Below are 27,490 nucleotides of genomic sequence, written 5' to 3' on the forward strand. Positions count from 1 at the left end.
GTATTTCAAATATATTTTGCTCTTCTCAACACAAATATAAGTATATTTATGACAGATTTGATTGATGTTTCACCAAAAAGAAATAGTTATGTTTTCAGCGGCTCATGAGCGATAACGCACTCGTGCAATACCTATGTAAATATGATTCTACTGCAAAAATTCCACTGTAGGAAATGTGTTAGTTACACAAATGCTCAATCGTGTTTTTACTGCGTCTGGAGTGTTACGCTTGGCCGAATGCAGGTAGGCTACGACGCAGATGGCGCTGCTACTGCTGTCAAAGTTGAGCACCTGACGGTGGTGTCTACAGTGTGCTGCAGCGTCCAAAAAGTTATTTATCAAACGCTGGCCGTGCCGGCAAGAACAGGCAGAAATAGCAGCAGCTACACACAGGCAAGTGAATCCCATGTAAGATGTGCACGATTAAATAGGAAAATTATTGTGATTGAAGCTATAGCGGAAATCTAAGGCTGAGAATTAAGACTTCTACCGATGCGCTCAAAATTGCTAGTGTCTAAAATCGAAACGGAATGAAACCCAAGCAAAGGCCAACTGCTGCTACTGCTGCAGCTGCTTCTTCGACTGTAGCAACCGTTGCCGGCCTCAGTCGTCTGACATCCGTTAGGCAGCGAAGCAAAGAGGAAGAGACCAGATTAAAGCTGCGCCAGACGCAGCCGCAGCTGATATGTGAACGTGAACGGAAGCATGAGGCGGCCAGGAGAGAGAGGGAAGCGCAGGCACTCCAGAAACGTGCTGTCCCATTAAGGCGTCCAATAATAACACCAACGGCGCCGAAATCGAAACCAACACCGAAGCCACCGCCTAAGCCACCGGCGAAGCCGATGATGAAGTCGACGCCGACAATGAAACAGACGCCAAAGTCGATACTGAAGCCGACGCCGAAGCCAGCGCAGAAACCGACGCCGAAGCCAACGCAGAAGCCGACGCCAGCGCCGAGGCTGACAGCAACGGTACTGCGCTCAACGCCCAAGCCCAGCTATGACAAAGGTAAACAGAAGGCTCCTGGAGTACGCAGTCAGACAGGCACACAGCTCCACACACAAGCTGCTGGAGACGCGAACGTAGCCATTGGTCAACACGCTGGCTCCGGCTCTGACATGGACTCGGACTCCGAGGATGAGGAGACAACAAAGCTGCGTCGACAACTGAAGAATTTTTCACAGCTGTCCCAGCTGGAATTCGAGCGAGAGTTTCGTCAGTGGTTGGCACAGGAGGGCATCGAAAATAGAATGCACACGCACTTGCGCATGGAGCTTATCAATAGCTTTAACAGCAGCTCGCTTGGTAAGTAACGCATTCTGCGTGGTTGCATATCCATTTCATTGTATATTTGACTCTCTCTCTTCGGCAGGCAAGCTGCTGACCCGAGTGTCGACGACCTCCGTACAGGTGAGCCAGCAGCAGAACTTCCTGCTGCTGTCGCCCTTGGGCTTGGCTCTGCACACGCTCGTCGCGGAGTTTCTCTATGAGCAGAATTGCCATTACACGCTCACCGTTTACAGCAGCGAGATGCCGCACCGCCATGCACTGCCCGACTTCGAAAACAGCGTCCGGTTTCGCTTCAGTGAGCAGGAGCGGCAGCAGCTGCTCTCTGCAGTGCTTGGTGAAACACAACGGGAGCCTCAGCCGCAGCTAGATCTCGAGCAAACAGTGCATAAGACCTACGACATAACGCATCAGTCGCTGCTGTCCGCGCTGGTTCAGAGCTTGATAGGTGCGCGCCGCATGGTTGTGCAACAGGTCAGCGAGTCCACGATGACACCAACGGCAGGCCAATCGGAGGAGGGCACGCAAACAGATCCGGTAGCATGTTTCTCGAGCAGCCCGGATGTGGATACCACCGGGCTGTACCAGGCCGAAGAGCTGATTGTGGCCGCCGATGGACGCACTGTCTTCATGGGGCAGGGCATCTCACAGTCGCTGATTGGCGTGGACGAGCAGCTGTCAGAGCTAATGCGCTTTATTGATGCGCTCTGCAAATCTTGTGCGCCGCCCATCGAGGTCATCTCCAGAAAGGCGTTTGACCAGCTGCTAAAGAAGGAAATGCTTGAACGTCAGCGCCTCCAGGGTATGGGAAAAGTACTGGGGGCCGGGGAGATGGCCGTAGAGCTGCCCGAGCCACAGCAACCAGAACAGGAAGAGCTAGAGGCGGAAGAGGACAAAAACACAGTGGAGTCCCCGGTTGGCCCCATTCAACTGCCGGCGGACTTGCCGTCTGTTCCAAAGCTGCCGCACTTACATGTGGAGCAAGTGGGTAGCCTGGCGACGGTACAGCAGATTTTGCAGAAATACCAACAGCAGACTCCCCAAGACTCCAGCACCCACGACTGTATGCACTCAAAGCTAGATAGGCTTGGGGTAATGGTAGGTGAGCTCGCGAGCTGTGTGCAGTCGCTAAGTAATGTGCTCAACCTGGCCATGGAGCAGGAGTATACCGTGGGCATGCGCAAGGGCTTCCAGCAGGGCTATCGCGAGGGCTTCTCCCATGGGCACTACATGGGCGTCCAGGAGGGCATGAAGTGGCAGCGTCAGCAGAGGCTTAAGGACAGGTCGTCACAAACCAAAAAACCACCACCACCGCGCAGAGTGCACACAAGTGTGACTCAAACGGCAAGCGCGCAGCAGCGGCACGCAGCCACTAGTCCGAGGCGTAGAACGCAGAGAGGCTCCCGGGATGTCGCCAGCCAAACAGCTCCATGTCCTCCCGAAACAGCTGTGGCTTCGCGCAGCTACGAGCAGTGGATCTATGAGATGCTGCACAGTCGCAGCGGTCTGATCTTTCTGGAACGTGTCGAGCTGTCGCTAAACAAGGCACTGGAGCAGCAGAAGCACCGTCTGGATGAGCTTTTCGAAGTAAAGATGCGGCATCATGCTGAGCTGATGCGCCTCAGTCGCAGGCAAAACTCCTGGCGTGTGTGTATTCCTCCTATTGCAGTACTTTGTACACTTAATCTTACTTATATCAATTGCAGACGCTCTGCCGACATGTGGAGCGCGACTCACAGTCCACGGAAGCACGTGAGCTGGTGCAAAAGATATTCCGGCTGCTCGCGCGCTACGAGGCACACCATCGGCTGATTGCGGAGAAGATACAGCAAACGGAACTGGCCGCCGAGCAAACGGCACGCATTCAGCCCGTGTGGACTGATGAAGAAGCCAACGAAGGGAATACTGAATACAGCCGTCCTGCTACGTCCACGACTAGTGCTCATCCTGCGCCAGCGACTGGACCTGTCTCTGCACCGCCTCTTCATAATCTACCAGACTTGAGTGTTGATAATACTGCTGCTTCTGCTGCTCCTACTGTTCCTACTGCGCCTGGTGCTTCTCCTGCGCCTGGTGCTCCTCCTGCTCTTGCTGCTTCTACTTCTTCTGAACCTGTCTCACCTCCTGCTCATCCAGAGAAAGCAGTACAGAACAATGTTGCCACTAACGCCTGTAGCAAGAGCAGGTCACATACAGCCGACGCCAGACCACAAGATATGTCCAGTTTCAATGAAGCACTACTTAGCGCCAAGTAAGTTGATTCCATCCTGCGTCCAAGTGTAAGTGCTAATTCACTCTGAATCCCATATATACAGAAATCGCATGCTGCAGCTAGAGCAAGAGAGCGATCTGCTGGAGCAGAGTTTTCTAGACTATCTGGACCGTGCGCGAGTCCAGAAACAGAAAATCAACATACGTGCCAGCTGTGCAAGCGAGCGGCAGCAGATCCATCGCACCTTGGAAAACTTTCGCGAGTGGCAGCGTCGCATACGCTGTGACGATGTCAACCTGACTGCGGCGTTGCCATCTGCACCTTCGCCCATTACCAGCAGCTCAGAAGTGGACCAAGAGAGCTATCAGTTCACCAATGCCATTGCCGTGGCCAGGCGTAAGCTCTTCTCAGAGCTTCAGTCAACTTCAGGGACAGCGACGGGAACAATGACGTCAGCAGCACCAGCATCAATATTGTCTCCAGAGCTGGATCTGGAAGCACCAGCGCTGGCGATTGAGCGAACAGCTATAGCTACCCAGGTGCAGAATGAGACGCAGCATCTGATGAGCCGCGTAGAGGCGACATTGGCGCGAGTCTGTAAGCCCGGCAGCCTGCAGCTGTTAACCGCCGAAGCGCAGCTTGGGAAAGCACTGGGGACAGATCTAGCCAGTAGCAGCAGCAGCAGCAGCAGCAGCACGCTCACTTCTCTGGCAGATGCTGACGCCAATAGAGGCGATGAGCCGGTGACACCTCCTGCCAGACGCAAATTGCAGCGCTCCATGGCTAGATTGCATCAGCTGTTTGGTGCTCAGGTAGTAGCGCAAAGCCCAGCCAAGTTTGATGATTTGCCAATGGCCAATGTGAAGACAGTCACGCGTCCTTGGAGTGCGCCCACAAGTATATTGAACGCCAGATGCCCAGCCACTGCTTTGGCCCATCGACCGCATACTGCGCCCAGCTGCCGAACGGAGTTGTCTACAGCCACGACTGCCGGATCCAATCTGATGGGGCTGTTGGACGCAATCAGCGATGTTGGCAACACGACGACCAACTCAAGCAGCCTGGCCAGTAGCCTGGACACCCCACCCATAGCCATGCGGGAGGTGTACGCCCAGCTGGTAAGCAGCGTCTCATCCGCATCGCACGCGTCATCCAGCACGCCGCCGTCGCATAGTCCTGAGTTCTGGAGACGCATGAATCTGTGATGAAATGTCGACGTTTGATTTGCTGGGCATGTTTGTGGTGTTGGAATCCTCCAATCGCGCCTAGTAAAGCAATCGTCCCCAGTCCCATTCTCCTCTAATTCAATGAAGAGTGAGGCAATCGTATATATATATACATGTATAAATATATATATATATATATATATATATATATATATATATATATATATATATATATATGTATATGTATATCTATATTTATATGACAATATCCACATACTTATGTGTGTATATACATATATTCTTGTTGGAATAGCATCTACTCAATTTTAAAATTACCTCAGGATTATCTATATCTGAATATATGTACATGCATTTAATGGAGAACATACATTAAATGAAAGTCGATGATAAAATATGACAGAAACTAAAAACTTATAAATGTTATTACATAGGATCCACATTGAAAGAGCACTCTAGAAATATATATGCATGAAGAGCGAGATAGATATATAGATTCATATGTCTTGCAATCGTTCTATGATATGAATAAATGAATTGGGGAAACTGTACTTAAGAGTTATTCATGTTGAAACTATTCATTTAACATTCAACATTGAGATTCAGATACAACCAATTTGATTTCGAAGGTTTGGCCGTGACATAGTACAGCTAGCTCTCCGGGCTTAGGCTTCTTGCTTCGGTCTAAACCGCGGTGCCATTGATGAGGTCGTATTGCTCCCGTGTCTGCGGCATGCCTGGGCCACCAAAGAGACTGGCATGGGAGCGTCTACGCTCGCGCTCCATCTCGTCCAGATCGAAGGCTTCCGAAGCGGCACAGCTAGCCTGGCTAGCCCGGCGCTGGGCATCGTCGAAGGCGTAGGCGCGCTGGAACTTGGGCGGATGCGAGCCGTCGATGCTGCTGGAAACTGGCACAGCAATAGCCGGAGCGTAAAGTGGCTGCGGCATTGGATAGCCGTTGGCATAGTTGGACGGTGAGGACGGTATAGCCGAAGGCCACTGCACCGCCGACTGTGGCGGCGGTTGCGCCTGCGGCTGTGGCAGCGGCTGCTGCTGCTTTTGCGACTGCGGTTTGATCTGAGCCTCATCGACGGCCCGGGGCAGCGTCAGCGTGGACAGATAACGATTCTGCTGATCCAGTTGCTGCTGGTGCTGCTGCATCAGCTGCGAGAAGCGCAGCTGGCTGGCGCTGTAGCTGCTTTGCAGTGAGCCCAGGCTGTCCTGACTGCCGGCTGTTTGGCGCAGGAAGCAGCGCGGCAGCGTCCGGCTCTGACCATGCTCCGAGGCGAGACGTGGTTGCGCCATCCAGGGCCACACCTCTGTTTGCGGCATGTGCAGCGACATATTGGAGTTCAGTTTCCGTAACTGCTGCGCCGGCAGCATAGGCTCCACGCACATGGACACTCGCCGAGGTATCACCAGCTGAGCGTGATCTGCATATGAAATTAACAGACATTACAAGCAATACCTTATAGAAACAAATAGAAGCCCATCGAATCTTAGATGCGGATTCACTTAAGACTCTCCTACATATATAACGACTACATATTCTCAGAGCCTCAGCAAGCTCATTCTGCTGACGTTGCTTAGCATTTGCTGACGAAACGGTCCCATACTCACGGCACACTCAACAGCTATGGATTTTCAACAGTGAATCAAGGTAGCCTTAACCGCCGCTCCCAAGACTTTGTGTTATAATATTTCTCCTTAGCTATAGGCGGAAGACTTTTCAAGTCTTGCCATTTGGCCACTTCATTTCGTTCCTTAATTGGAACTAGGCGAGCATCTATTTAATTGACTCACTCATCCAATTCTGTTTGGGACCAACAAATGCTATCCCCATATATTGCCACATATTGAAATGTAGTCGTGTAAATGAACACGCTGGGTCTACAATCGCCTACAGTTACAGTGGTACCACCAAATAATAATAGCCCTGATCTGCTAATGAAGATTTCCCAGTTATCAGTTATCATTTCATTCACTATGGGCCTGGTGATATATAGATTATTCTAGATTAGATATTTTGTTAATTTACCGCCGACTATATAGAGATGTTCTTCGTCCAAGGTTGGACCAGAGCGAAACTGTCGGAATCCATGATCGTCGCCATCAGCGTCATCTTCATCATGCATCTTGTGATGGCTCTTTTGGCTCTCCTCGTAGCCGCGCCGTTGGGGTTGTGGTTCTTGGAGCGGAAGCGCATCGTCCGGATCCTCGCTGGGAATATAGTAGATATTCTTTGGCTTGGCGCGCATGCCAGCCCGCTTACAGAATTCCTGGAATAGCTCATCCTTAGTCTTGCGCAGGCCGCGCTTCAACCCGCACAGCTGCGCCGTTTGCTCCTCTTCGTCGTCGCGCTGGTCCGTGCGAGTGTTGGTGGCCATGTTGCGCAGCTGTTTGCGCTTCAGCTGGACCGCCGTTGGCACTGTGTAGATATCTGTGGTGGTCGACACGGAGCGCGTTAGCGGAAACTCCTGTGGCAAATCGGCAAACATAGTTGTAGTCGGTGGTGGCGGTGGGGCTGGTGCTGGTGCTGCTGCTGGTGCTGGTCTTGCGAGTGGCTCGAGACACAGCTCGTTCAATGACTTGGCAAAGCTGCGAGAGTGCAAATTGCACTTGGAGACTGCAGGCTTCTCAAAGTAGAAGCTGTAGAGAGTCACCCACTGCTAGTTAGAGTTTCGTTTTTTGTCCATTAGCCACCTCTACTTACCGACGCTCAAGATCGTTGTGTAGATAAAGATTCTGATTGGAGTCGCCTCCATTGGCGTTCGGATGCTTGAGGCACGCATAGCCTGCGGGCAGCGTCTGCGTCTGGCTGGGTCCACGTCTCGCATCATGCACTTGGTGCAATCGCGCATTGCTCGAGCGCTGGGCCACCGGTCGCACCTGCTGCTGCTGCTGACCAGCTCGATATTGCGACTCCCGCACCGCCACTGGCATCGTCTCCTGGCCGGCAGCCGTCGCCGTTGCCGTGTTCGGCTGGTGATAGCGCTTGTACGAGTGGCTAAGCACATTATATTCCTCGTCTTCCTTGGTGGTGGAATGTATGTTGGTCAAACTAAAGCAGGGTAGTCGCTGTTGGAAAAAGAGTAAAACCATCTTAAAGCGCAGAGAATATGCAGTAAACAAGACTATGCAATGCTCTAACAGGCAGTTACTGCTGACTCCTTACGAGGGCTTTATTGAAATATGTATATTTTTCGTGGAAAGTATAAACTTGAATAACTTGAGAAACCTAAAGGTTTATCATGCAGAAGGTTTAGTATTCCCAATAAACATGCACATTGGTTATGATTTATGGCATGATTAACAACATTCAAATGCTCAGAGAACTTTAAGAAGCAGCCAGAGTCCTGTCTGTCGGTGGTGGCTCGCTCAAACGGAAATGACGTCAGTTCTTGCTCCCACATCCGCATACTTTGCTCCTCTCTTTGCCCTTCCCTTAGCCATTTCCGCTGAGGATGCTGGGACCGGTGGGCAGCTATACTTACACTGTAGTAGCTCATCTCGTGCATGTTGATGAAGAGAAAAATGTTTAGCACTCCGACAAACTCGGTGGCAATGAACCCAAAGACGAACAAGAAGAAGCTCTGGCCATAGCTCACCTTGAAGAGCGCTGGCTGTAGTGTGGATCGCGATCGCAGCTTGGAGCCAATCTCCGCCTTCAGTATAGATATATAGGCAATCAAGCCGATGAGCATGATCAGACCTGTAGAATAATATGACATTTAAATCTAAAACTTAACACTTCCAACAACATCTACTAACAAGCACTACCAACACCAATTTTTATACTCATTCACGAGAGTGAAATGAGTATATTGGTTTTGTGCAATGTCCGCCCGTCTGTCCGTATAAACGCAGTTTATTTCGGCGCTATTAAAGCTAGAGACTTTAAATTTGGAACACTAAGTCGTGTATGTTTCCGATCCGGCCACTAGGGGCGTGGCAAATCGGAAAGTTCATTTTCCGATATGCCAGAAATCATATTAGTTGAAGAGCTAGAACGCTGTTTGAATGTAGATTCGTGTTGATCACCCATGACCAAAAAGCTATGGCCCATTTGCTTAAAGCAAATGGGTAAATGCTATGATTCTATAAAGATTAATGAAAAAAAAATTATATGCCTAAGCCCACTAGGGGCGTTGGCAAATCGGACCTGACGATATAGCAATAATTCAAATTCTGCTATATTTTGAGCAGAGACCTCAAATTTGGTATATATACTCGGGCTGACCACCCATTACCAAAAGGCTATATATGTCCGCCCACAGGGGCGTGGCAAACCGCAAAAGTTTATATTGGATAGTTGAGTTAATAGTAACCTCCTCTATCGATGACCCAAAAATCATTGTTACGCCTTTTAAGGGGCGTGGCGTATCAAAAAATACCCTGTAATGTTCACAGTTTTGCAGCATAAGTATCTACATTTTGCAGTTAGGTTACTGTTAGCTCGTTCTAAGAACTGGCCAAAAATGTCTACGCCCAGTAGGAACGTGGCAAATCAAGGAAAACTTCATTTTATACAGTATTAGATCTAGAAACTCAAGACTTAGCTACTAAATTTGTTATTGGGTGTGAATGAGTACTCTGCAGTTGGTAACTGCAACGTTTACTTTATAGATAAACATCACTTACCGCTGACGATAAATAGTATTCCGGAGCTGAAATAGTATATATATTTCCGATGCGTACATGTTGGTATCATAAACATAAGGAAGCTGATGACCAACAAAATGCCGGCGCCCAGAAATATTGGACAAGACCGAGTAACAGTATCTGCAGAAAGCAAGAAATAAGTTCAAGTTAATTTTTCGTTTTCGGAAAAAAAATGTATATGGAATGCCAATAAATATATGTATGCATATTCCTATTATGAATATATCTACATATATGTATGTAAGTATGATAAGTGACAGAATATTCTTGTAGTATTCTTAAAATACGCAATTATGATCATGCAGAAACAGATTAGATCATCGAAACTTGAACTGTAAAGCAATAGATATGGAAATGCACCTGCATCCCAGGTGATTTTATCCTTAAGATTTTACTGTAGACTAATCTGCAATAGACAACTAAAAAGATCTGAGCTCATAGACTATTGATACTTAAATATAAGCTTGACTGCAGTAAAGCAGTAGAGTACGGCTCAAACATTTTTATCGTGCAACAAAAAATTATGATGCTTTATAATGATTCCTTGGATCATTTTGTTTATCTCTATCTATCCACTTATTCTTCTATATAACCCTATATTACATATTCTAAAGGTCTGCCTGCCTGTATGTAAAAGGCAGAAGGAATAATCGCAGACCCCATAACGTCTATATATTCTTGATCAGGGCGACGAGCTGAGTCGATATAGTCCTGTCCGTCTGTCTGTCTGTCCGTCTGTCCGTCTGTCCGTCCGTCCGTCTGTCCGTATGTTTGAACGCGTCGATTTCCGAAGATATAAGAGCTAGAGACTTAAAATTTTTTAAATGTTCGTAATTACAGCGCGGATATCGAGTTTATCATTTAAAATCATTAAATTAAAACTCATCCCGATCTTTTTTTATCGATAAAAACCCTTATCGAAAACCAGTTATAAAATTATATCTTCTACACCTTTATTGCTAGAGTTTTCAAATTTTTAATGTATGCTTATATGCAATTTATACAATTTCGGTTTTTGTTAAAATTTACCCTCCACCCCTATATTCACCCCCTCACCCTCACTTTTGTAAAAAGCATATTTCAAATACTAGAGACTTGTGCTTTAGCAAATACATGCATATCAAGGGTATAATCATAATCTGAAGTTTCATGAAGTTTCATGAAGATCGTATGTCCACAAAAAAAGTTATTAAACAATTGAGTTCTCATAGTAAGCGCTCACTCACTGCGCCCATGCGTGTTTATGCTTGAGTGTGTATGTGTTTGTGTATGTGTGTGTAAATGTTTATGTGTATGTGTGTGTGTGTGTGTGTATGTATGTATGTATGCCTGTGTGTGTGTGTGTGTGTGTGTGTGTGTGTGTGTGTGTGTGTATGTATGTATGTATGCCTGTGTGTGCGTGCGTGCGTGTGTGTGTGTGTGTGTGTGTGGGTGCGTGTTTCTTGTGTAAGCTGAAAGACGCGAAAAATGATTGAAATAGCTATTACTCCAAGGATTCAGGGGATCTCGTAATCGAGCAGTCTCGACTAGAGCTTTCTTACTTGTTTATTATTTTTTATTTTGTGGGTGACTGTATGTACATATGTACATACATATATTCTGACCTGTATCTTGGGCTGACTTAGTTTTGATGTCATTTTCAGAGCAATCAGGCCCAAACACAACAATGTATCCAATGGATTACTCACAATGCATTCATATTTACTTTCACACGTTTATATAGTCCTTGACTTAAGCTCATTGGCAAGAAACCACTGACAACGTCTTAGGCATAGAGTGACATAGCTTACTGGACAGATAGAAGACTTTCCCATTATGTTATCCCATCATAATTTCGTATTGTTTCATTTCTCTTCTAACTTATAATTATATATAAGAGTATTATTTTATTATCATAATATCCATTTTTTTGATTTAGTTTATATAATACATACATATATGGGCTTTAACACTTTGCTGCTAAAATACAATCGTGCCCTTTTTATACATTAACGACATTACATGAACGAACAGACGCAAAATTCATGTGGTCTACCCGTGTTGTGTGCCACATACTTACATACATAAACAGCGTTCTATTGTGCTTCGATTGAACAACCGCAAAGCTAATTTGCTCCAAAAAGGCACAATTTTCGGCCCGCGGCCTTTACTCCAAATAGAGAAAAAATATGAAATCTGAAAATTTGTCAAACGATGTGAACTTTTTCGTCCAATAGTTTGTTTTTATCGCCAGCGGCGCATTTGAAATCAGTCCGAATCAGAATCAGTAGCAGCAGCAGAAATAATGAAATATTTGAGTTTTCGTGTTTCTGCAAATCGAATGAACTGAAATCGAAAATTAAATAATAATGAAATGGAAATGGACACAAAAACGAAATCGAAATAGGCACATGAACAAGGATGTAATACAACGTCAGTGCTAGCAAACAGATAATAATCGAGGCAGCTCCCAAATTTCGACTTAAATGCAATTAGTCAGTCGCCCGGATGCTGTTAAAGAGCAAAAGGGCGTTTGTAGCTGATATTTTCATGTACACAAATCAATTATTCTTAACCAAATTTGCTGGCTATGATACGCTGCTGCAATACCTCAATTAAATATGTGTTCAATTAACAAACACTCAAACAGAATTCTCTACAGCCGTTTGGTTTCAACTCACATGCAAATTCTATCCGATATTATGCACCATATGGCATCTGGAATAATCGGTAACCAATATGATTCTGAGGAAGGGGAAGAGCTGTGCTTAAATTTAATTTGTACTACAAACTATATACTGCAGCTATTCCCTCGCCGAGATCTACTCATCCCAAAGTCACACAGTCGGGCGTCAAATCAAAATTTGTATGGGTCTGAATCCACAGTACTAAAAGTTGACTATGTTAACTGCATATAAAAGTCGCAATAAGCGGGATAAGTGCTGAAGGCAAAACATTTCTTGAAGAAAAAAAAAACAAATAATAATAATAATAATAATAATAAGTAACTCAATTATCTGAATTTGAAACTTCTAGCTCTTAAACTGTAGGAGATATGAATTTTTGCGGCTTGCCACGCCCCGTGCGGGCGGATATATATAAGCCATAGCTTTTTGGTCTTGGGTCGTCAGCCCGAGTATATATATCATATTTCAGCTCGCTAGTATCAATACTGCCCAAAATATAGCAGAATTTGAATAATCGCTATATATTCAGGTCCGATTTGCCAAGCCCCTAGTGGGCTAAGATATATGCTTTTTTCATTAATCTTTATAGAATCATACCATTAGCCCATTTGCAGAATTTCAGCGTTCTAGCTTTATCTGATTTTTCACACCCCCAATGGACATACATAGATACATACATCACAGCTTGTTGATCTTGGGTGGTCGACGCGGATCTACATTCCGAATTTCAGCTTTTTAACTTTTCATATAATATGATTTCTGGAATATCGGACAGTGCATTTTCCGATTTGTCACGCCCCTAGTGGGCGGATCGGGAAAATTTTAACACTTTCAATAAGCCGAAATAAACTGCGTTCATACGAACAGACGGACGGACAACAAGACGGACCTTGCACAAAACCAATATACATACTTATTTCACTTTCGTGAATGAGTATAATAATAATAATAATATTGAATATTTTATCATAACACGTATTATTGACGTTAAATTACATTTCCCCCTTTTGATAGAAAATTATTTATTATTAATTAATCAGACAGCGGATACATTCATTTGAAAGCTTGAAGAATAACATATATCATTGAGATATTAGAATATCTTGTTTGGCTCCAAAATTATGATTTTTTAACGCTAATCAGGCAGATGCCGTGCTGAGCGTCGGTCAGGATTAACAACTGAAACGACCTATTACTGTTCGTTAATCTGTCCGTTTGTGTGTGTCCTGTCGAATGGACTAGACTAGATTTCGTATATACATTGTATGTATGTATACGCCTGATGTCAGAGTGGCCGCGGATGGCGTGGATACGATAATATTGCGCGACAATATGCGAAAAGCTCTACATGCACATTTACATGTAATCGCTTAAAACATGCCAAAGCGAGTTGCGAGAAACCATTCCTGAATCCTTTTCTTGTTTTATCGCATGATAAAGCTTTTCTGATACGTGTGTTTTTGTTGCGTTCTGAGCGTAAATTGGTTAGTCGGTGAAGTATGTTCTTCTTCGCAATTCAAACATTAATAACAGTTTGATTCAAAACTATATTTATTTTTATACCTTAAACCCATTGAAAATGGAAAATCAGGGTATAATGGTGTTGTTAAAAGTATGTAACAGGCAGAAGGATCTTGATCAGGGAGACGAGCTGAGTCGATTTGTCCCTGTCCGCCTGTCTGTCTGTCTCAGAAGATATAAGAGCTAGAGACTTGAAATTTTTGTTCCAGGGTCCGTGTATATCACGCGCATATCGAGCTTTTCTCTAAATATCGATAACTACTCCCGATATTTTATTATCGATTAAAACCCTTATCGAAAGCTAGTTATTTAATTATATCTCCTACACCTTTTGAGCTAGAGCTTCCAAATTTTAAATGTAGATTTATATGTATTTTATAAAGTTTAGATTTTTGATGTAATTTATCTCCCAGCCTTATATCCACCCGCTCACCCTCACCTTTGTAAAAAGCGTATGTTAAATACTAGAGACTTGTGCTTGGGTATATACACGCAATTTAATGTTATATCAATGAGTATATTCGTCAACAAGAAAAGTTATTAAACAATTAAATTTCCATAGTAAGCCCACACTGCTCCCAGTGCGTGTTTATGCTTGCATCCCTATGTTTTTCTGTGTGTGAGTGTGTGTGTTTCTTGTGTAAGCAGAAAGACTCTAATATCTAATTTAATATCAATTCTTCGAAGGGTTCAGGGGATTTCGTAGTCGACCAGTCGCGACTAGAGCTTTCTTACTTGTTATACCCTGAACCCATTGAAAATGGGAAATCAGGGTATAATGGTTTTGTTAAAAGTATGTAACAGGCAGAAGGAGGCGTGGCAGACCCCACAACGTATATATATTCTTGATCAGGGCGACGAGCTGAGTTGATTTAGCCCTGCCCGTCTGTCTGTCCGTCCGTCCGTCCGTATGTTTGAACGCGTCGATTTCAGAAGATATAAGAGCTAGAGACTTCAATTTCAAGTTTGCGTTTAACATTCGATAAATCATCCCGTTATGTTTTTATCGAATAAAAACATTCAAGTTCAAGTCAGGCCACTATAGCTAATTATGAATGATTTTTAATTTTTTTTTTTAATTTGTCAAATATTCAGTAGAATATGTTGAAAGTTTCATTAAATTCCGTTAAGTCAAAAATTAATTAAAAATAATTTAATATTTGGCCAATTAACATACGCACGTGCAGCAGTTACAACAGATTCGTATACGTGTGCACACATACATTCAAACTTCTTCTAGAACATTCTTAGAATCACATCAGCTGTTAGTTTGGTTTGGTTTTGGTAGATGACGCTGCAGCAGTGAATCTATTTCAGGTTTGCCAGCGCAGCTTTCAAAAGTGAGATGGCGTAGTTAGTAACGGTGTGGTGCTCGATCGATAAGTCGCGGGTTCGAATCCCGAGCGGCGCAACTGATGTTAATTTCTTTAATTGTTTCAAAATATTTATATATTTAATTAAATAAGTTTTCTATTTAATTGATATTTTTAAACACACCGAAATTGAAATTTGAACCATACTAAATGTGCATTTTTATTAGTTATTAGTTATTAGTTCAGGGTAGTATCTAGTCGAGCACTCTCGACTAGGGTTTTCTTACTTGTTTTTTTTTTTTTTAAAGTTCCTTATCAAATATTTGTAACTTTATTTGTTATATGTATATATCAAGTAGTAGTAGTCGTAAAGTAGTTGCGATCTATTTCTATCATTTCTAACATTTACTTACAGGGGATGGCAGACGTTGAATCGTGTGGATCTGGTTGATAGTCCTCATCAGGGAAGTAATCAATTTTAATGCAATTGAATGAGTCCATTTCAAGACCTGTGAAAACATGATTACACTTCAGATCTCCAATAGTAGCAATGTCTTTTGTGCAAGGCGATATACGAATGAGATGGGGCTTGGGATACACAGGACACGCACATATTTACATGCACATACATATTCCATTCACATTTTACAAATCATTAATGCAGCCTATATGGAGATATGGGTGCTCAATTTGGGAACAGCTGCTCCTCACCTTAACTCAAATACATCATCAACTGATTTAATCAAATAAACCACTGAATGTAATTCGCTTACCGTTGATACTTCTCATCCTGCCATAAAAGAGCACTATTTTATAATTCATGGTATACATATGTATATGTACACATGTAGATATAAATTTAATTATATATGTACATATATACATATGTACATATGTAAGTAATTATCTCATTATATATTGTATATGTATATATTTCATCCTCTTGTAATTTGCAGAATAGAAAAAGTGTGTATCTGTGTATCTTTAGAGAGCTTCGCGGCATGCATGAGAGACAGTTTTTGGATAGGTTTTTGGCAAATGAATCAGTTCGGCCAACAGCGTACGTTAGATCTCGCTTAATTGGAGGCAGTTGTCTGGTTTATTTGTTTGTTTGATTGACTGACTGACTGACTGACTAACTGACGTCTATAGATTAACTGCAGTGATGTTTGTGTGTGCCGCTCATTTAGTTGTGCCTCGCTTATTAACGCGCAATGACAGTACAAATCTCGTCTGCCACATGACGTATACGCAATGTCATCGCCTTTCACATTTATACTAATTTAATGTCCACCCACCTCATACCTCATACCCCACTGACCATTTCACTCACCTGGCAGCGTTGTGCATAAAATCCAGAGACTAGATTTGGTATACTTCGTCACATAGGCGCCATCGTCCAGTGCATTAAAGTTGGCCGTCCCATTGTAGTTAACATTGGGCAGCTTCTCCTCCGTGAACAGCCACTGGGGGCCGGCCAGGGCGGCGATAACGATAGCCACCGAAATGCTGTAATAGATGCCAAGTTTACTATGTTGCAGTCTATGCATGCGCCAAAGGAATGCGAATGGCCTTCCCCCACAAACACGTACATACACAGACAGAGAGGGAGACTTATGTGCATGGGTGCGTGTGTGTGTCTTTGTGCCCCCGTGTCTGACTGCTGATTCAAAAAAATTTGATATCTGTGTCGTTAGCAGCAGCGTATGCTAAGTAAGTGTGCCCGCCGTAGCACAACCGTAAATTTAGCTGCTCCACAAAAGCACAAGCCACCAGCAAATTTCATGAAATGGTGAAGCCAAGAAGAAGCTGAGCTAGAAGACAGCCCAAATGAAAACTGAATTTGATTTCTGTCAACGAGATTTTTAAAAATATTTGGATAGTTTTAGGGCTCACCAAATATAAGCAAACTAAATTGCAATAACATAAAAACTACTCAAAATATGTCATTGCGTTTGATAACATTTGTCAGCCACATTCATGTCCATTTGAATGGAATATCACTTCTTGCTAATGACAACCATAGTCCATGTAGAGATATTTCATTTTTTCTGAGGATCGCTCTACACTTGCAGATGTACTTCATCTGGAGGACTTTTAATATGAAAATAATCACTCAGTTTAGGGGCAAATAACCCGCGAATCTCTCAGCAAGGAGCACCGGATGTTTGAACGCGTCGATCTCAGAAGATATAAGAGCTAGAGAGCATTTTTTTTCCTAGGTTCGTGTATAGCACGCGCATATTGAGCTTTGCTTCAAATATCGATAACGTGCCCCGTTATTTTGTTATCGATTAAAAACATTATCGAAAATCAGTTTTAAAATTATATCTCCTTCATTATTAAAGCTAGAGTCTCCTTGTCCTTGTGTTGTCAAAATTTACCCACCACCCCTAATTCACCCCCTCACCCTCAAATTTGAAAAAGGCGTATTCCAAATACTAGGGACTTGTGCTTTGGCAAATACATGCATATCTATATTATATTCATAATCTAAAAGTTTCATGAAGAAAGTACATCCATAAATAAAGATATTAAACAATTAACTTCCTATAGTAAGCCACCACTGCAGCCAATGCGTGTTTATGCGTGCGGACGTATGTCTGTGTGTTCGTGTATGTGTGCATATGCAAATAATTATTAAAATATCAGTTGCTCGAAGGGTTCAGGGGATCGCGTAGTCGAGCAGTCTCGACTAGAGCTTTCTTACTTGTTAATTGCACGGCTTTAAAAGTTTTCTTTGTTTGCACTCAATACTTTTTTATATTGCGTGAAAATATGAAGTCATATGTTAACACTTTAATATTTTGCTATATGATGCACAGACATTCTTCTTGCAATTTATAGAGAAAGAATTCGGTCTCTCTCTCTCTCTCTCTCTCTCTCTCTCTAGCTCTCTTCATCGCATCCTCTCTTATCATCCCATTCACTCTCTGTGCACTAACTGCCAGGATAATTCCATTCAAATGAATTCAATTTGATTTGCAGATGGAGTAGCAAGGTGTTTTCTTTACCCCAAAGCTGTTCGCATTGTTGGAAAATTGCGAAATCTCACTCCGCAGAACTATTATATACATTTCCTTTGAGAGTTCGTAATCTATTAACAGACGGCGATTGGTAATTGCATTTGCAGACAACTGAAGTGATTCCTTTCATCTCTTCGACTTTGCCATTGTTTCATCCTTTTCTCTTTCCTCTTTCTCTCTTTCTCTCTTCCTCTCTCCCTCACTCGCTTTGGCTGCATGAGCGAGCAGTTGGTGACTTGTCATTGGCATTGTTAAAATACGTTATAAATGAATGCAACAGTATAATTAAAAAACAAGTAAAACAAGTAAGAAAGCTGTAGTCGAGACTGCTCGACTACGAGATCCCCTGTACCCTTGGAGTAATAGCTATTTCAATAATTTTTCGCGTCTTTCAGCTTACACAAGAAACACACACACACACACACACACACACACACACACACACACACACACACACGCACGCACACACAGGCATACATACATACACACACACACACACACATCTTCTTCTTCTTCTTATATGCAATTTATACAATTTTGGTTTTTGTTAAAATTTACCCTCCACCCTTATATTCACCCCCTCACCCTCACCTTTATAAAAAGCGCATTTCAAATACTAGAGAGTGCTTTGGCATATATAACGCACTTTAATGTTATATTATTAACCTGAAAGTTTCATGAGTATAGTTCATCAACAAGAAAAGTTATTAAACAATTAAATTTCCATAGTAAGCCTACACTGCTGCCAATGCGTGTTTATGCTTGCATCCCTATGTTTTTCTGTGTGTGAGTGTGTGTGTTTCTTGTGTAAGCAGAAAGACTCTAAGAATTAATGTGAAATATCAATTCTTCGAAGGGTTCAGGGGATTTCGTAGTCGAGCAGTCTCGACTAGAGCTTTTTTACTTGTTCTAGTTAAATTAGATCCCATTCTCACATGGGTGCACTGATCATTGAAGCAGTAGAACCTGGCTATAATAACTCCGCTTATAGCGTCCGTATGGCTATTGCGACCAACATTCTGGTCCCTTGAGGGAATGCAGGGTATAAACGATACCAGAAAATAAGAAACCGAAAAGGTGCCACGCGGAAGGGCTGTCTAATATATAGGAATGAGAGACTGCGCCGTGGCAGTCAAATTAAGATTTTGGCTTTTACGCGAGCTCCGAGTCTCATTTGCATGGACGCCTCGCCTCGCCACACCTCGCTGCGAAGACCCTTAATGTTGTTATGATTGACATTTTCACACGTATTGCAGATGTGTGCATGTGTACACAGATATAATGTGATAGTTCAGAAAGAGTAGCCTTAGAAGTTCTTTAATGGCCCGGGAGTTGCTTATATTTACATTTTATATATATGGATATGTTGATATGTCTGTGCACGCATATACATATACATGTACTCATGGTGAATGTATGAATATGTATTGACATCTGGCATCTGCCAACCAATTGCTGGAGCATCGACTTCACTCAGCCACTCACCCACAGCCACAACCACTGCCACCGCCACTGCCAAGGGACGCGACTTATATTTTGCACATAGCACATACTTTCACGTGCTCCGCTACAATCAACAACAACAACATCAGCAGCAGTAGCAGCGGCAGTAGACATAGGAGAGCAGAACTCAGAAGCAGGACAACACGAGGGACATCAACTGCTCTACTGCCGACAAATAATTGTGTTAGCGACACAAATCACTGCAAAGTGGGCTTAATTTGTTCGCAAACTATTTGCAGTCAGTGTGTCCAAGTCCTCAGTTGCCTTCACTCGACTTTAAGGAAGTCCTCTCGCCCTTCGCCCCACACCCATTTCGCATTTAAGATCACAAAGTTTTTAGCTTTAATTCGAAAAGTTTGAAACTCAACTCGGCCACACGCCTTCAACGCGACGACTATCTCAATTTGGATTTCGGATTCCAAAGCTCGCACTTGCACAATTCTTACAATATTTGCCATACTCTATGAAGTATTCCTCCCTTTTGAGGAATCTCAAGCCTTCCACACAAAAACTTTCTTCCAAATAAACAACCGTGATGGGGCAAAAATTAGGTAGAGCAGTTCGAAAATTGAATGAAAAATTCAATTGTTAAATTGTTTTGATACTCTAAACTCATTGAAAATATGAGTCTGGCGCACGATGCTTATGCTTAAAGGATTAACAACTGGGTACAGTAGGTCTCAATGAGGCACTCCCTACTAAAAACTCCATATAAACATATAACAACATATATATATATATATATATATATGTAATCCTCCAGTTTCTGTGCACAGATATTAATAAATTGCTGCAAATGGGAGACCGTACCCAATTCACACAAATACATATACTAACAAGTAAGAAAGCTCTAGTTGAGACTGCTCGACTACGAGATCCCCTGATCCAGGTGGGAGTAAATTTTAATAAAAACCGAAATTGTATGAAATGCATTTAAGTATACATTTAAAATTTGGAGACTCTATCTTTAAAGATATAGGAGATATAATTATACTCATTCACGAAAGTGAATCAGTATATTGGTTTTGTGCAATGTCCGTCTTGCTGTCCGTCCGTCTGTCCGTCTGTCCGTCCGTCCGTCTGTCCGTCTGTCCGTCTGTCCGTCTGTCCGTATGAACGCAATCTATTTCGGCGCTATTGAAGCTAGAGACTTGAAATTTGGAACACATACTCGTGTATATCTCCCATTTATAAAGTGTTAAAATTTTCCCGATCCGCCCACTAGGGGCGTGGCAAATCGGAAAATGCATTTTCCGATATACCAGAAATCATGTTTGTTGAAGAGCTAGAAAGCTGAAATTTGGTATGTAGGTCCGCGTTGACCACCCAAGATCACGAGCTATGGCGGATATATCTACGCCCATTGGGGGCGTGGCAAATCGGATAAAACTGTATCTCCTAAAGTTGTAAACCTAGAATGCTGAAATTTTGCACGTCAGCTAATGGTATGATTCTATAAAGTCTGAAGATAAATTATAAGTCTACGCCCATTAGGGGCGTGGCAAATCGGACCTGAAGATATAGTGATTTTTTAAATTCTCCTATATTTTGGACACTATTGATGGCAGAGACCTCAAATTTTGTATATATACTCGGACTGATCACCCAAGACCAAAAAGTTTTATCGGATATATGTCCGCCCACAGGGGGCGTGGCAAACCGCAAAAGTTTATATCTCCTAAAGTATAATAGCTAGAAGCTTCAAATTTGGATAGTTGAGTTACTGGTAGCCTCCTCTATCGATTCTCCAAAAATAATTTTTACGCCTCTTTAGGGGCGTGGCATATCGAAAAATACCCTGTAATTTTCACATTTTTTGAGGGTAAGCATTCAAACTTTGCAGTTAGGGTACCGTTATCTCTTTCTAAAAACTGACCAAAAATGAGGTGTCTACGCCCAGTTGGGGCGTCGGAAAAACCTGTATATTCTACAGTATTAGAGCGAAACTTAACTACTAAATTGTTGATGGGATGTGAATGATTATTCCGCAGTCGGTAACGCCCGACTGCAACGTTCTTACTTGTTTTATAACTGATTTTCAATAAGGTTTTTTTTATCGATAGAAGAGTTATCGATTTTTGGTGATAAACTCGATATCCGCGCTGTATATAAAGACATTTAAAAAAAAATTGAAGTCTCTGGCTCTTAACTCGTACTGCGTATGGTATACACGAGTATGCGTCTCTAGCTCTTATAACTTCTGAGATCTCTGCCTTCATACGGACGGATGGACAGGCGGACGGACGGACAGGGCTATATCGATTCAACTCATCGCCCTGATCAAGAATATATATACTCTATGGGGTCTTCGATGCTTCCTTCCGACTGGTACGCTTCAACAAAACAATTATACCCTCATTTCCTATTGTCAATGGGTTCAGGATTAAATATTTTTACAATGCTATATAATAAAAGATAGTAATAACAATTATATTAATAAAATAAAATAATTACAAACAAATGTAAAAAAAAGAAGTATAATTAGAAGATTTTTCAATAAATAATCAAAGTTATTTTTTAAATAAGTATTAACAATGAGTTTTTTGTTTTTAAATAAAATAAAAAACTTAACTTACTTAACTTAAAATATCAAAAAATAATTTGTATTCTATTACATGATTAGGAGCCAGATTTGCGTATAAAATATAAAAATCTAACTTATTATCATTATTGAATATATGTTAGATAATAAGAAAGTAATGTTTCTAAAACTGTTAGTATGTATTTACATATGCAAATATTTCTAACAGAAAACTTAATAGATTTTAAAAATATAATTAAGGATTTGAGTAAGCAAAAATTTAATGTAAATTAATAAGATAGCTTAGTAAAATATACATATATCAATTTCAGGATACTAGATCTGAAAAACGTATATAAAAAAATTCATATATAAAACATCTATATATAAAACAAAGTCGTGTTATGTGTTACAAAACTTATAACTCGAGATCTGCTGGACCAATTTTGATTTGTTGGATTTGTTTCCGCCCCGATTTGGAGAGTATATCTTAAATAATACTAAAAAATTGACAAATACTTGAAAAACGCGTTATTTTCCCTAAAATTCTTTAAGTTCGGAGCTGTCAAGTTTTCATTGAGAATTTACCCAGTAGGCTTGGTAACAGTGACAGTTTTCGGTCCTGCTCTAATGTTAAACAATTATTCATGCACATTTGATCAATACGTGAATGAATAAACTATCATGTGTATTTTTTTTTTTTTTTTGTTAAAAGATTGAAAAGTTTTACGCGTGCGTACAGAAGCAAAATATCTCGAAAGTTCCGGTAGGTACTATTATATTTGTTTGTCTTAGACATTAATTTGTGTAAATTATTTATTAAGTTAAAGATTTATTATACTTTAACAAAAGTGTAAATGTCTTTTCATAGGTTGTCTCGTTTGTTTTATGTGGTTTTGTGAAAGTGCATATTCAAAATGCCACGTCCTAGAAGATCTAATTTTTCCCATCGGACCCGTAACGCAAGCAACGGAATATCGCGAGTCAATTGTCTGACCAAAAAACGAAGAATGTCGTTTACCACAAGGTGCTTGTATGAAAATCCGATTAATAAATTAATCATACTGTACCCCAACCTGAACAACATAGTTTTCAATGATTTTTTTCTGACATGTGTTTGGAAAACTTAATTATTTCTTTTTTTTTTAATTTTTATTCTCATTCTGTATATTTTCATCATCATTCATCATAATAAAATTCTTTTATATTTCTATCTACGAGTATATTAATATTGTTTTGTATTATTGTACTACGTTCATCAAAGCCTAAATTAGTTCAGCTAAAAGGTAACACGACATTCTTTGATTTTTAGGCGGTACGAAGTTCGCGGGTCACCTAGTATATTGATATATAAATATTCATAGGTATAATAAAGCTTCGAATATAGAAATATAAATAATATTAATTAAGATAATATACAAAAATATACATATAATATATAAAAGAGCGAACACATTCTATGCTGTTGATCTTAGAAGGAGTCAAGAAAGTGACATTCTTGGGCTTGTCAGTACATGTACTGTATGGCGCTCACCTAGCCGCAACAGGTGTCAGTAGCCACAGGTAACCGCCTCTGGCGCTGGACATGCTTGTAAATCCAGGCTGGGCTTCCAGAGCGGTACCAGTATCCTCAGGCGACAGTGATGCCCACTGCTGTTCGGCAGGTTTGCAAGGTACTTGACGCTGCTGGTGTGGTGGGTGTTGCTGTTGCTGCTGTTCTTGGTGGTGCAACAGCAATTGTTGCTGTCGCTTGTCATTATTGTTGCTGCTGCTGGTGGAGCAGATGTTGTTGTTGCGGCTCAAATTGTTGAGCTGCAAATCGCTGAAGCTGCCAGCTAGCGACTGAAAGCCCGTCGCTGGAATGCTGCCTGAAATCGTATTGATGACACCTGTATGCAGATGCTTTTGCGACTCGTGCTGTATCTGCTGCTGCTTAGAGTATTGTTGTTGCTGCTGTGGTTCTTGTTGCGTGCGTCGCAGAACGCCGCGGGGCAACGTTGCGTACGGCGATTGCTGTGGCTGCATCGATTGATGCGTCTGCTCAATGGATGCGCTGGTGGTTAGCTGATGCTTAGCCAGCTGCTGTTGCAGTTGTGGTTCCAACTGTGCTAATTGCTGCTGCTCATAGCTGTTGCTTTTCACATACTTGATATTGGCGCCCATTTTTAATTGCTGCTGCTGCTGCTGCATATTATTACTGCTGGGCGTGGTTGCAACGCCCATGCTATTAATGCTGTGCGATGAGGCAACACGAAACACATTTGGCACCGCTGGATGATCACGCATTTTTTCACCTGTTTGACTTTGACTTTAGTACCAATACAATATTATCAAGTTGAAAAAAATAAAACAAAATAATAGTCACAAAATGCAAAAATGTTTGCAACCAATTTAGAATGCGCGCCAAAAAAAAATAAAAAAATACGGAGCAAACGAAAACAAAGAGTCACTTTGAGGTCTGAAGTGAAGCTCTCGTCGTTGCTGCCGTCGGCGTGCAACGCGTTGGGCAACTGTTCAATGACTGAACGAGTGTGGAGCCAAGTGGCAATGGCAGTGGCAGCAGCAGAGACTCCTGGCTGAGCAGGACTCGGTTAAGGGCGCACGAGCGCCAGCCGAGTCTGCTTGTTTGGCCAGACGACACAGACGGCTTTGCCTCATGTTGTACGTAGCGCAAAAGCGATTATAAAACACACCAGCAGAGAAGCAGCAGCAGTAGCAGCAACAACAGCAGCAGCAACAAGAGCAACAACAGCAAGAACAACAACAACAGCAGCAGAACGCAGCAATCGTTTTCAACTTCCGTTTTTAGCTGTAAGTGACTTCCGGGCGCTTTGGGATTTATTTATAAATACATACATGTGTATATGCCTCTAGTCTGTGCGAGTGTGTGTGTGGATGAAACGATTGTTGTTGCTGCTGCTGCACATCAAGTGCAAATCTGAGCATTTACAACCGACTCATTTGCACGTTCGTTTAATTGAATTCCCACATGTGATTGAGCTGGATTCCATGCGATTTTGTTGATTGTTCCATATGTTAAGGCCCTGCTGTAAGTATTCCAAGAGCCGTGTGTGCGCCACGTAGGCGTACGCAGTTAGGTGCACTATGCCACAAAGTGAAAGTGTGCAATAACTGAGTAGCTGCCGACAGCAGCTTATACGTAGAATCAGCAGCTGCAAACACTACTGCACTGCACAGTCGGAAAGGAAGGCAAAACATAGCAAAGCAAAGGACGACAAAAAGCTAACTCTGATTAGTCCTTTTCTCTATCTCTCTCCCACTCTCCCGCTCTCTATCCCTATGCCTGAACCGAAGGGGATTGATGACTATGAGAATTTCCTACCCAAAAGCGCCTGAGGCTCGCTTAAGGCTCGATTACTTAATTCAGTTCTAAAATACAGTAGAATCCGGCTATAACGACGCTCAAGGGACCGTTGTTACACCTGGAAGACGCTATAACCATATAAGTTTGCTCAACTAAGTTTGTCTGGAGACCAGAATTTTATAAAGATACCCTGGAGCATTGTAATTGGACATGCTCGGAGGAGGCGGGGGAATTCATCTTCAATGCCTTAAGACATGTTCATACATACGGACGGACAGACAGACGGACAGGGCCAAATCGATTCAGCTCGTCACACTGATCAAGAATATATACTTTGGGGTCTGCCACGCCTCCTTCTGCCTGTTAAATACATTTCAACAAAACTATTATACCCTGATTTCCCATTTTCTATGGGTTCAGGGCATAAAAAAAAACTCATTAAACTACCTCTACCACTAAAATACCATGGTCACTATAAACTGTGCCAAAAGTCCTAGCGCTATGTACATACATATATGTATGAACTGATCAGCTATTTTAATTACTACAATAAGGATTTTTATAAAAGTCAAAAAAACATAATTAACGAAAATTGAGAGCTCACAATAGAGAATGAGTGAATCAGACGCAAAAAACGGCCTTCAGTAAAATGAGCGCGAATAACTGAAGCCTTAAAACGGAATGAACAAGTAAGAAAGCTCTAGTCGAGACTGCTCGACTACGAGATCCCCTGAATCCTTCGAGCAATACCTATTTCAATCATTTTTCGTGTCTTTCTGCTTACACCAGACACACAACACACGCATTTGCACACACACACACACACACACACACACACACACACACACACACACACAAACACACACACACACACACACACATAAACACACACACACATACACATACATATACATATAGACACATAATTTTTATCTTTCACAGATTCTATCGGGACATTGATGCTTTCGGAGTTACTTGAATCGCTTTGGCCACGATGAAAGCGACGAATGCTCTTGGTGCGGACGAGGTCTGGTGGAGGACGCCAACCACGTCTTATTCGAATGTGGACGCTTCCTAGAGGAGAGGCGTTGTCTGGAAGAAGCATTGGGCCGCTCCATTAGAGCGGACAACGTGGTCAACGTGATGTTGGAATCGGACGCTGCTTGGAAACTTATAAGCACCTTCGCGACCACAATCATGATGGAGCTTCGCAGAATCGAGCGAAGACGAGCTGTCCCAAGCTAAGGGAGTGCAAAGTGCTTGCTTACGGCCGTCCCGCAAGCATCGTGCGCTACCCTTAGCCACCTAAACACACCTAAGCTCATATTGTAAAAATTCTTAATAAACGAATAAAAAAAAAAAAAAAAAAAAAAAAAAAAACACACCCATTAAAAATGGGAAATCAAGGTATAATGGTTTTGTGAAAAAGTACGTAACGGGCACAAGGAATCATCGCAGACCCCATAAAGTATATATATTCTTGATCAGCACGACGACGAGCTGAATCGATATAGGCCTGTCCTTCTGTCCGTCCGTCCGTCCCTTCGTCCGTCCGTCCGTATGCATACTCGTGTATACCATACGCATTACAAGTTTGTCATATTTTTTCGATAACTCCGATAACATCCGATAACTTTTTTATCGAGAATAATCGAAAAATTTATTTTGTTTTTTCAGCCTAATTTGAAAATTTTTAGACCTAGAGACTTCAGATAAACTGTGTATATACAGTTGATCGATACAAAGATTTTGTAATTTACAGATTTTGGATAGCACACCCCCTTCACCCTCAATTTGTAAAAAACGCATTTCAAGCACTAGAGACTTGTGCTTTGGAATGTACACACATTTTACCCATATGATCCCGCTCATAAAGATAGTCCATCTACAAGAGAAATTATTCAACTTATAAATTCTTATAATGTTGCCCACACTGCAAACGCAGCCCAAGCACTGTCGCTGCTAACTGCGCAATTAGCAGAGCGCGTGATTACAAAATGTGCAATAGAAATGCTCAAAACAGAACTTTTGCACTTATTCGGCTTTGTGTCTCAATATTCGAGATGTATTATGATAAAATATAAAATTGGTTTATATTAGTTAAATTTGATGGATTAGTTATAAAAAAATATGTTAGCAGAACATGCTTTCATTGACTTTGAATGTTTTGGCTGCGATTGACCTTTCTGGAGAAATGCCCATATATTCTTTTTGAGCAAGTTAATAGAGAATGCTATCAGCAATTTAGTCGCTAAGCTTTGAGTTTCTAG

The 27,490-nt window shown here is 42.2% G+C and overlaps 2 protein-coding genes across 2 annotated transcripts; one reads left to right on the top strand and one right to left on the bottom strand.

Moving 5' to 3' along the window:
- Positions 1–3: 3 nt before the first annotated feature.
- On the top strand, positions 4–4,827 carry LOC6586286. The gene is made up of 5 exons (XM_032733238.2): positions 4–393; positions 458–1,305; positions 1,373–2,934; positions 2,994–3,538; positions 3,603–4,827. The coding sequence occupies exons 2-5, from the start codon at positions 531–533 to the stop codon at positions 4,702–4,704; spliced, it is 3,984 nt and encodes a 1,327-aa protein (XP_032589129.1). The 5' UTR covers positions 4–393; positions 458–530; the 3' UTR covers positions 4,705–4,827.
- A 300-nt stretch (positions 4,828–5,127) lies between these two features.
- On the bottom strand, positions 5,128–24,428 carry LOC6586287. The gene is made up of 8 exons (XM_032733233.2): positions 23,430–24,428; positions 16,179–16,354; positions 15,259–15,354; positions 9,325–9,465; positions 8,178–8,395; positions 7,397–7,761; positions 6,722–7,332; positions 5,128–6,116 (listed from the first exon to the last, which is right to left on the bottom strand). The coding sequence occupies exons 1-8, from the start codon at positions 24,179–24,181 to the stop codon at positions 5,368–5,370; spliced, it is 3,108 nt and encodes a 1,035-aa protein (XP_032589124.1). The 5' UTR covers positions 24,182–24,428; the 3' UTR covers positions 5,128–5,367.
- Between the last annotated feature and the right edge of the window lie 3,062 nt (positions 24,429–27,490).

The sequence above is a fragment of the Drosophila mojavensis genome, unplaced genomic scaffold (genome assembly GCF_018153725.1).
Source record: "Drosophila mojavensis isolate 15081-1352.22 unplaced genomic scaffold, ASM1815372v1 contig_136, whole genome shotgun sequence".
NCBI lineage: Eukaryota > Metazoa > Arthropoda > Insecta > Diptera > Drosophilidae > Drosophila > Drosophila mojavensis.

Excerpts from the sequence above, each read along its gene's own strand:
- LOC6586286 (XM_032733238.2), top strand. The coding sequence starts at position 531 with ATGAAACCCAAGCAAAGGCCAACTGCTGCTACTGCTGCAGCTGCTTCT. Across the intron at positions 2,935-2,993 it reads GCAGGCAAAACTCCTGGCGT|ACGCTCTGCCGACATGTGGA; the intron begins GTGTGTATTCCT and ends TATCAATTGCAG. Across the intron at positions 3,539-3,602 it reads GAAGCACTACTTAGCGCCAA|AAATCGCATGCTGCAGCTAG; the intron begins GTAAGTTGATTC and ends CCATATATACAG.
- LOC6586287 (XM_032733233.2), bottom strand. The coding sequence starts at position 24,181 with ATGCGTGATCATCCAGCGGTGCCAAATGTGTTTCGTGTTGCCTCATCG. Across the intron at positions 16,355-23,429 it reads CTGACACCTGTTGCGGCTAG|CATTTCGGTGGCTATCGTTA; the intron begins GTGAGCGCCATA and ends CATCTATTACAG. Across the intron at positions 7,762-8,177 it reads ACGAGATGAGCTACTACAGT|CGACTACCCTGCTTTAGTTT; the intron begins GTAAGTATAGCT and ends TTTTTCCAACAG.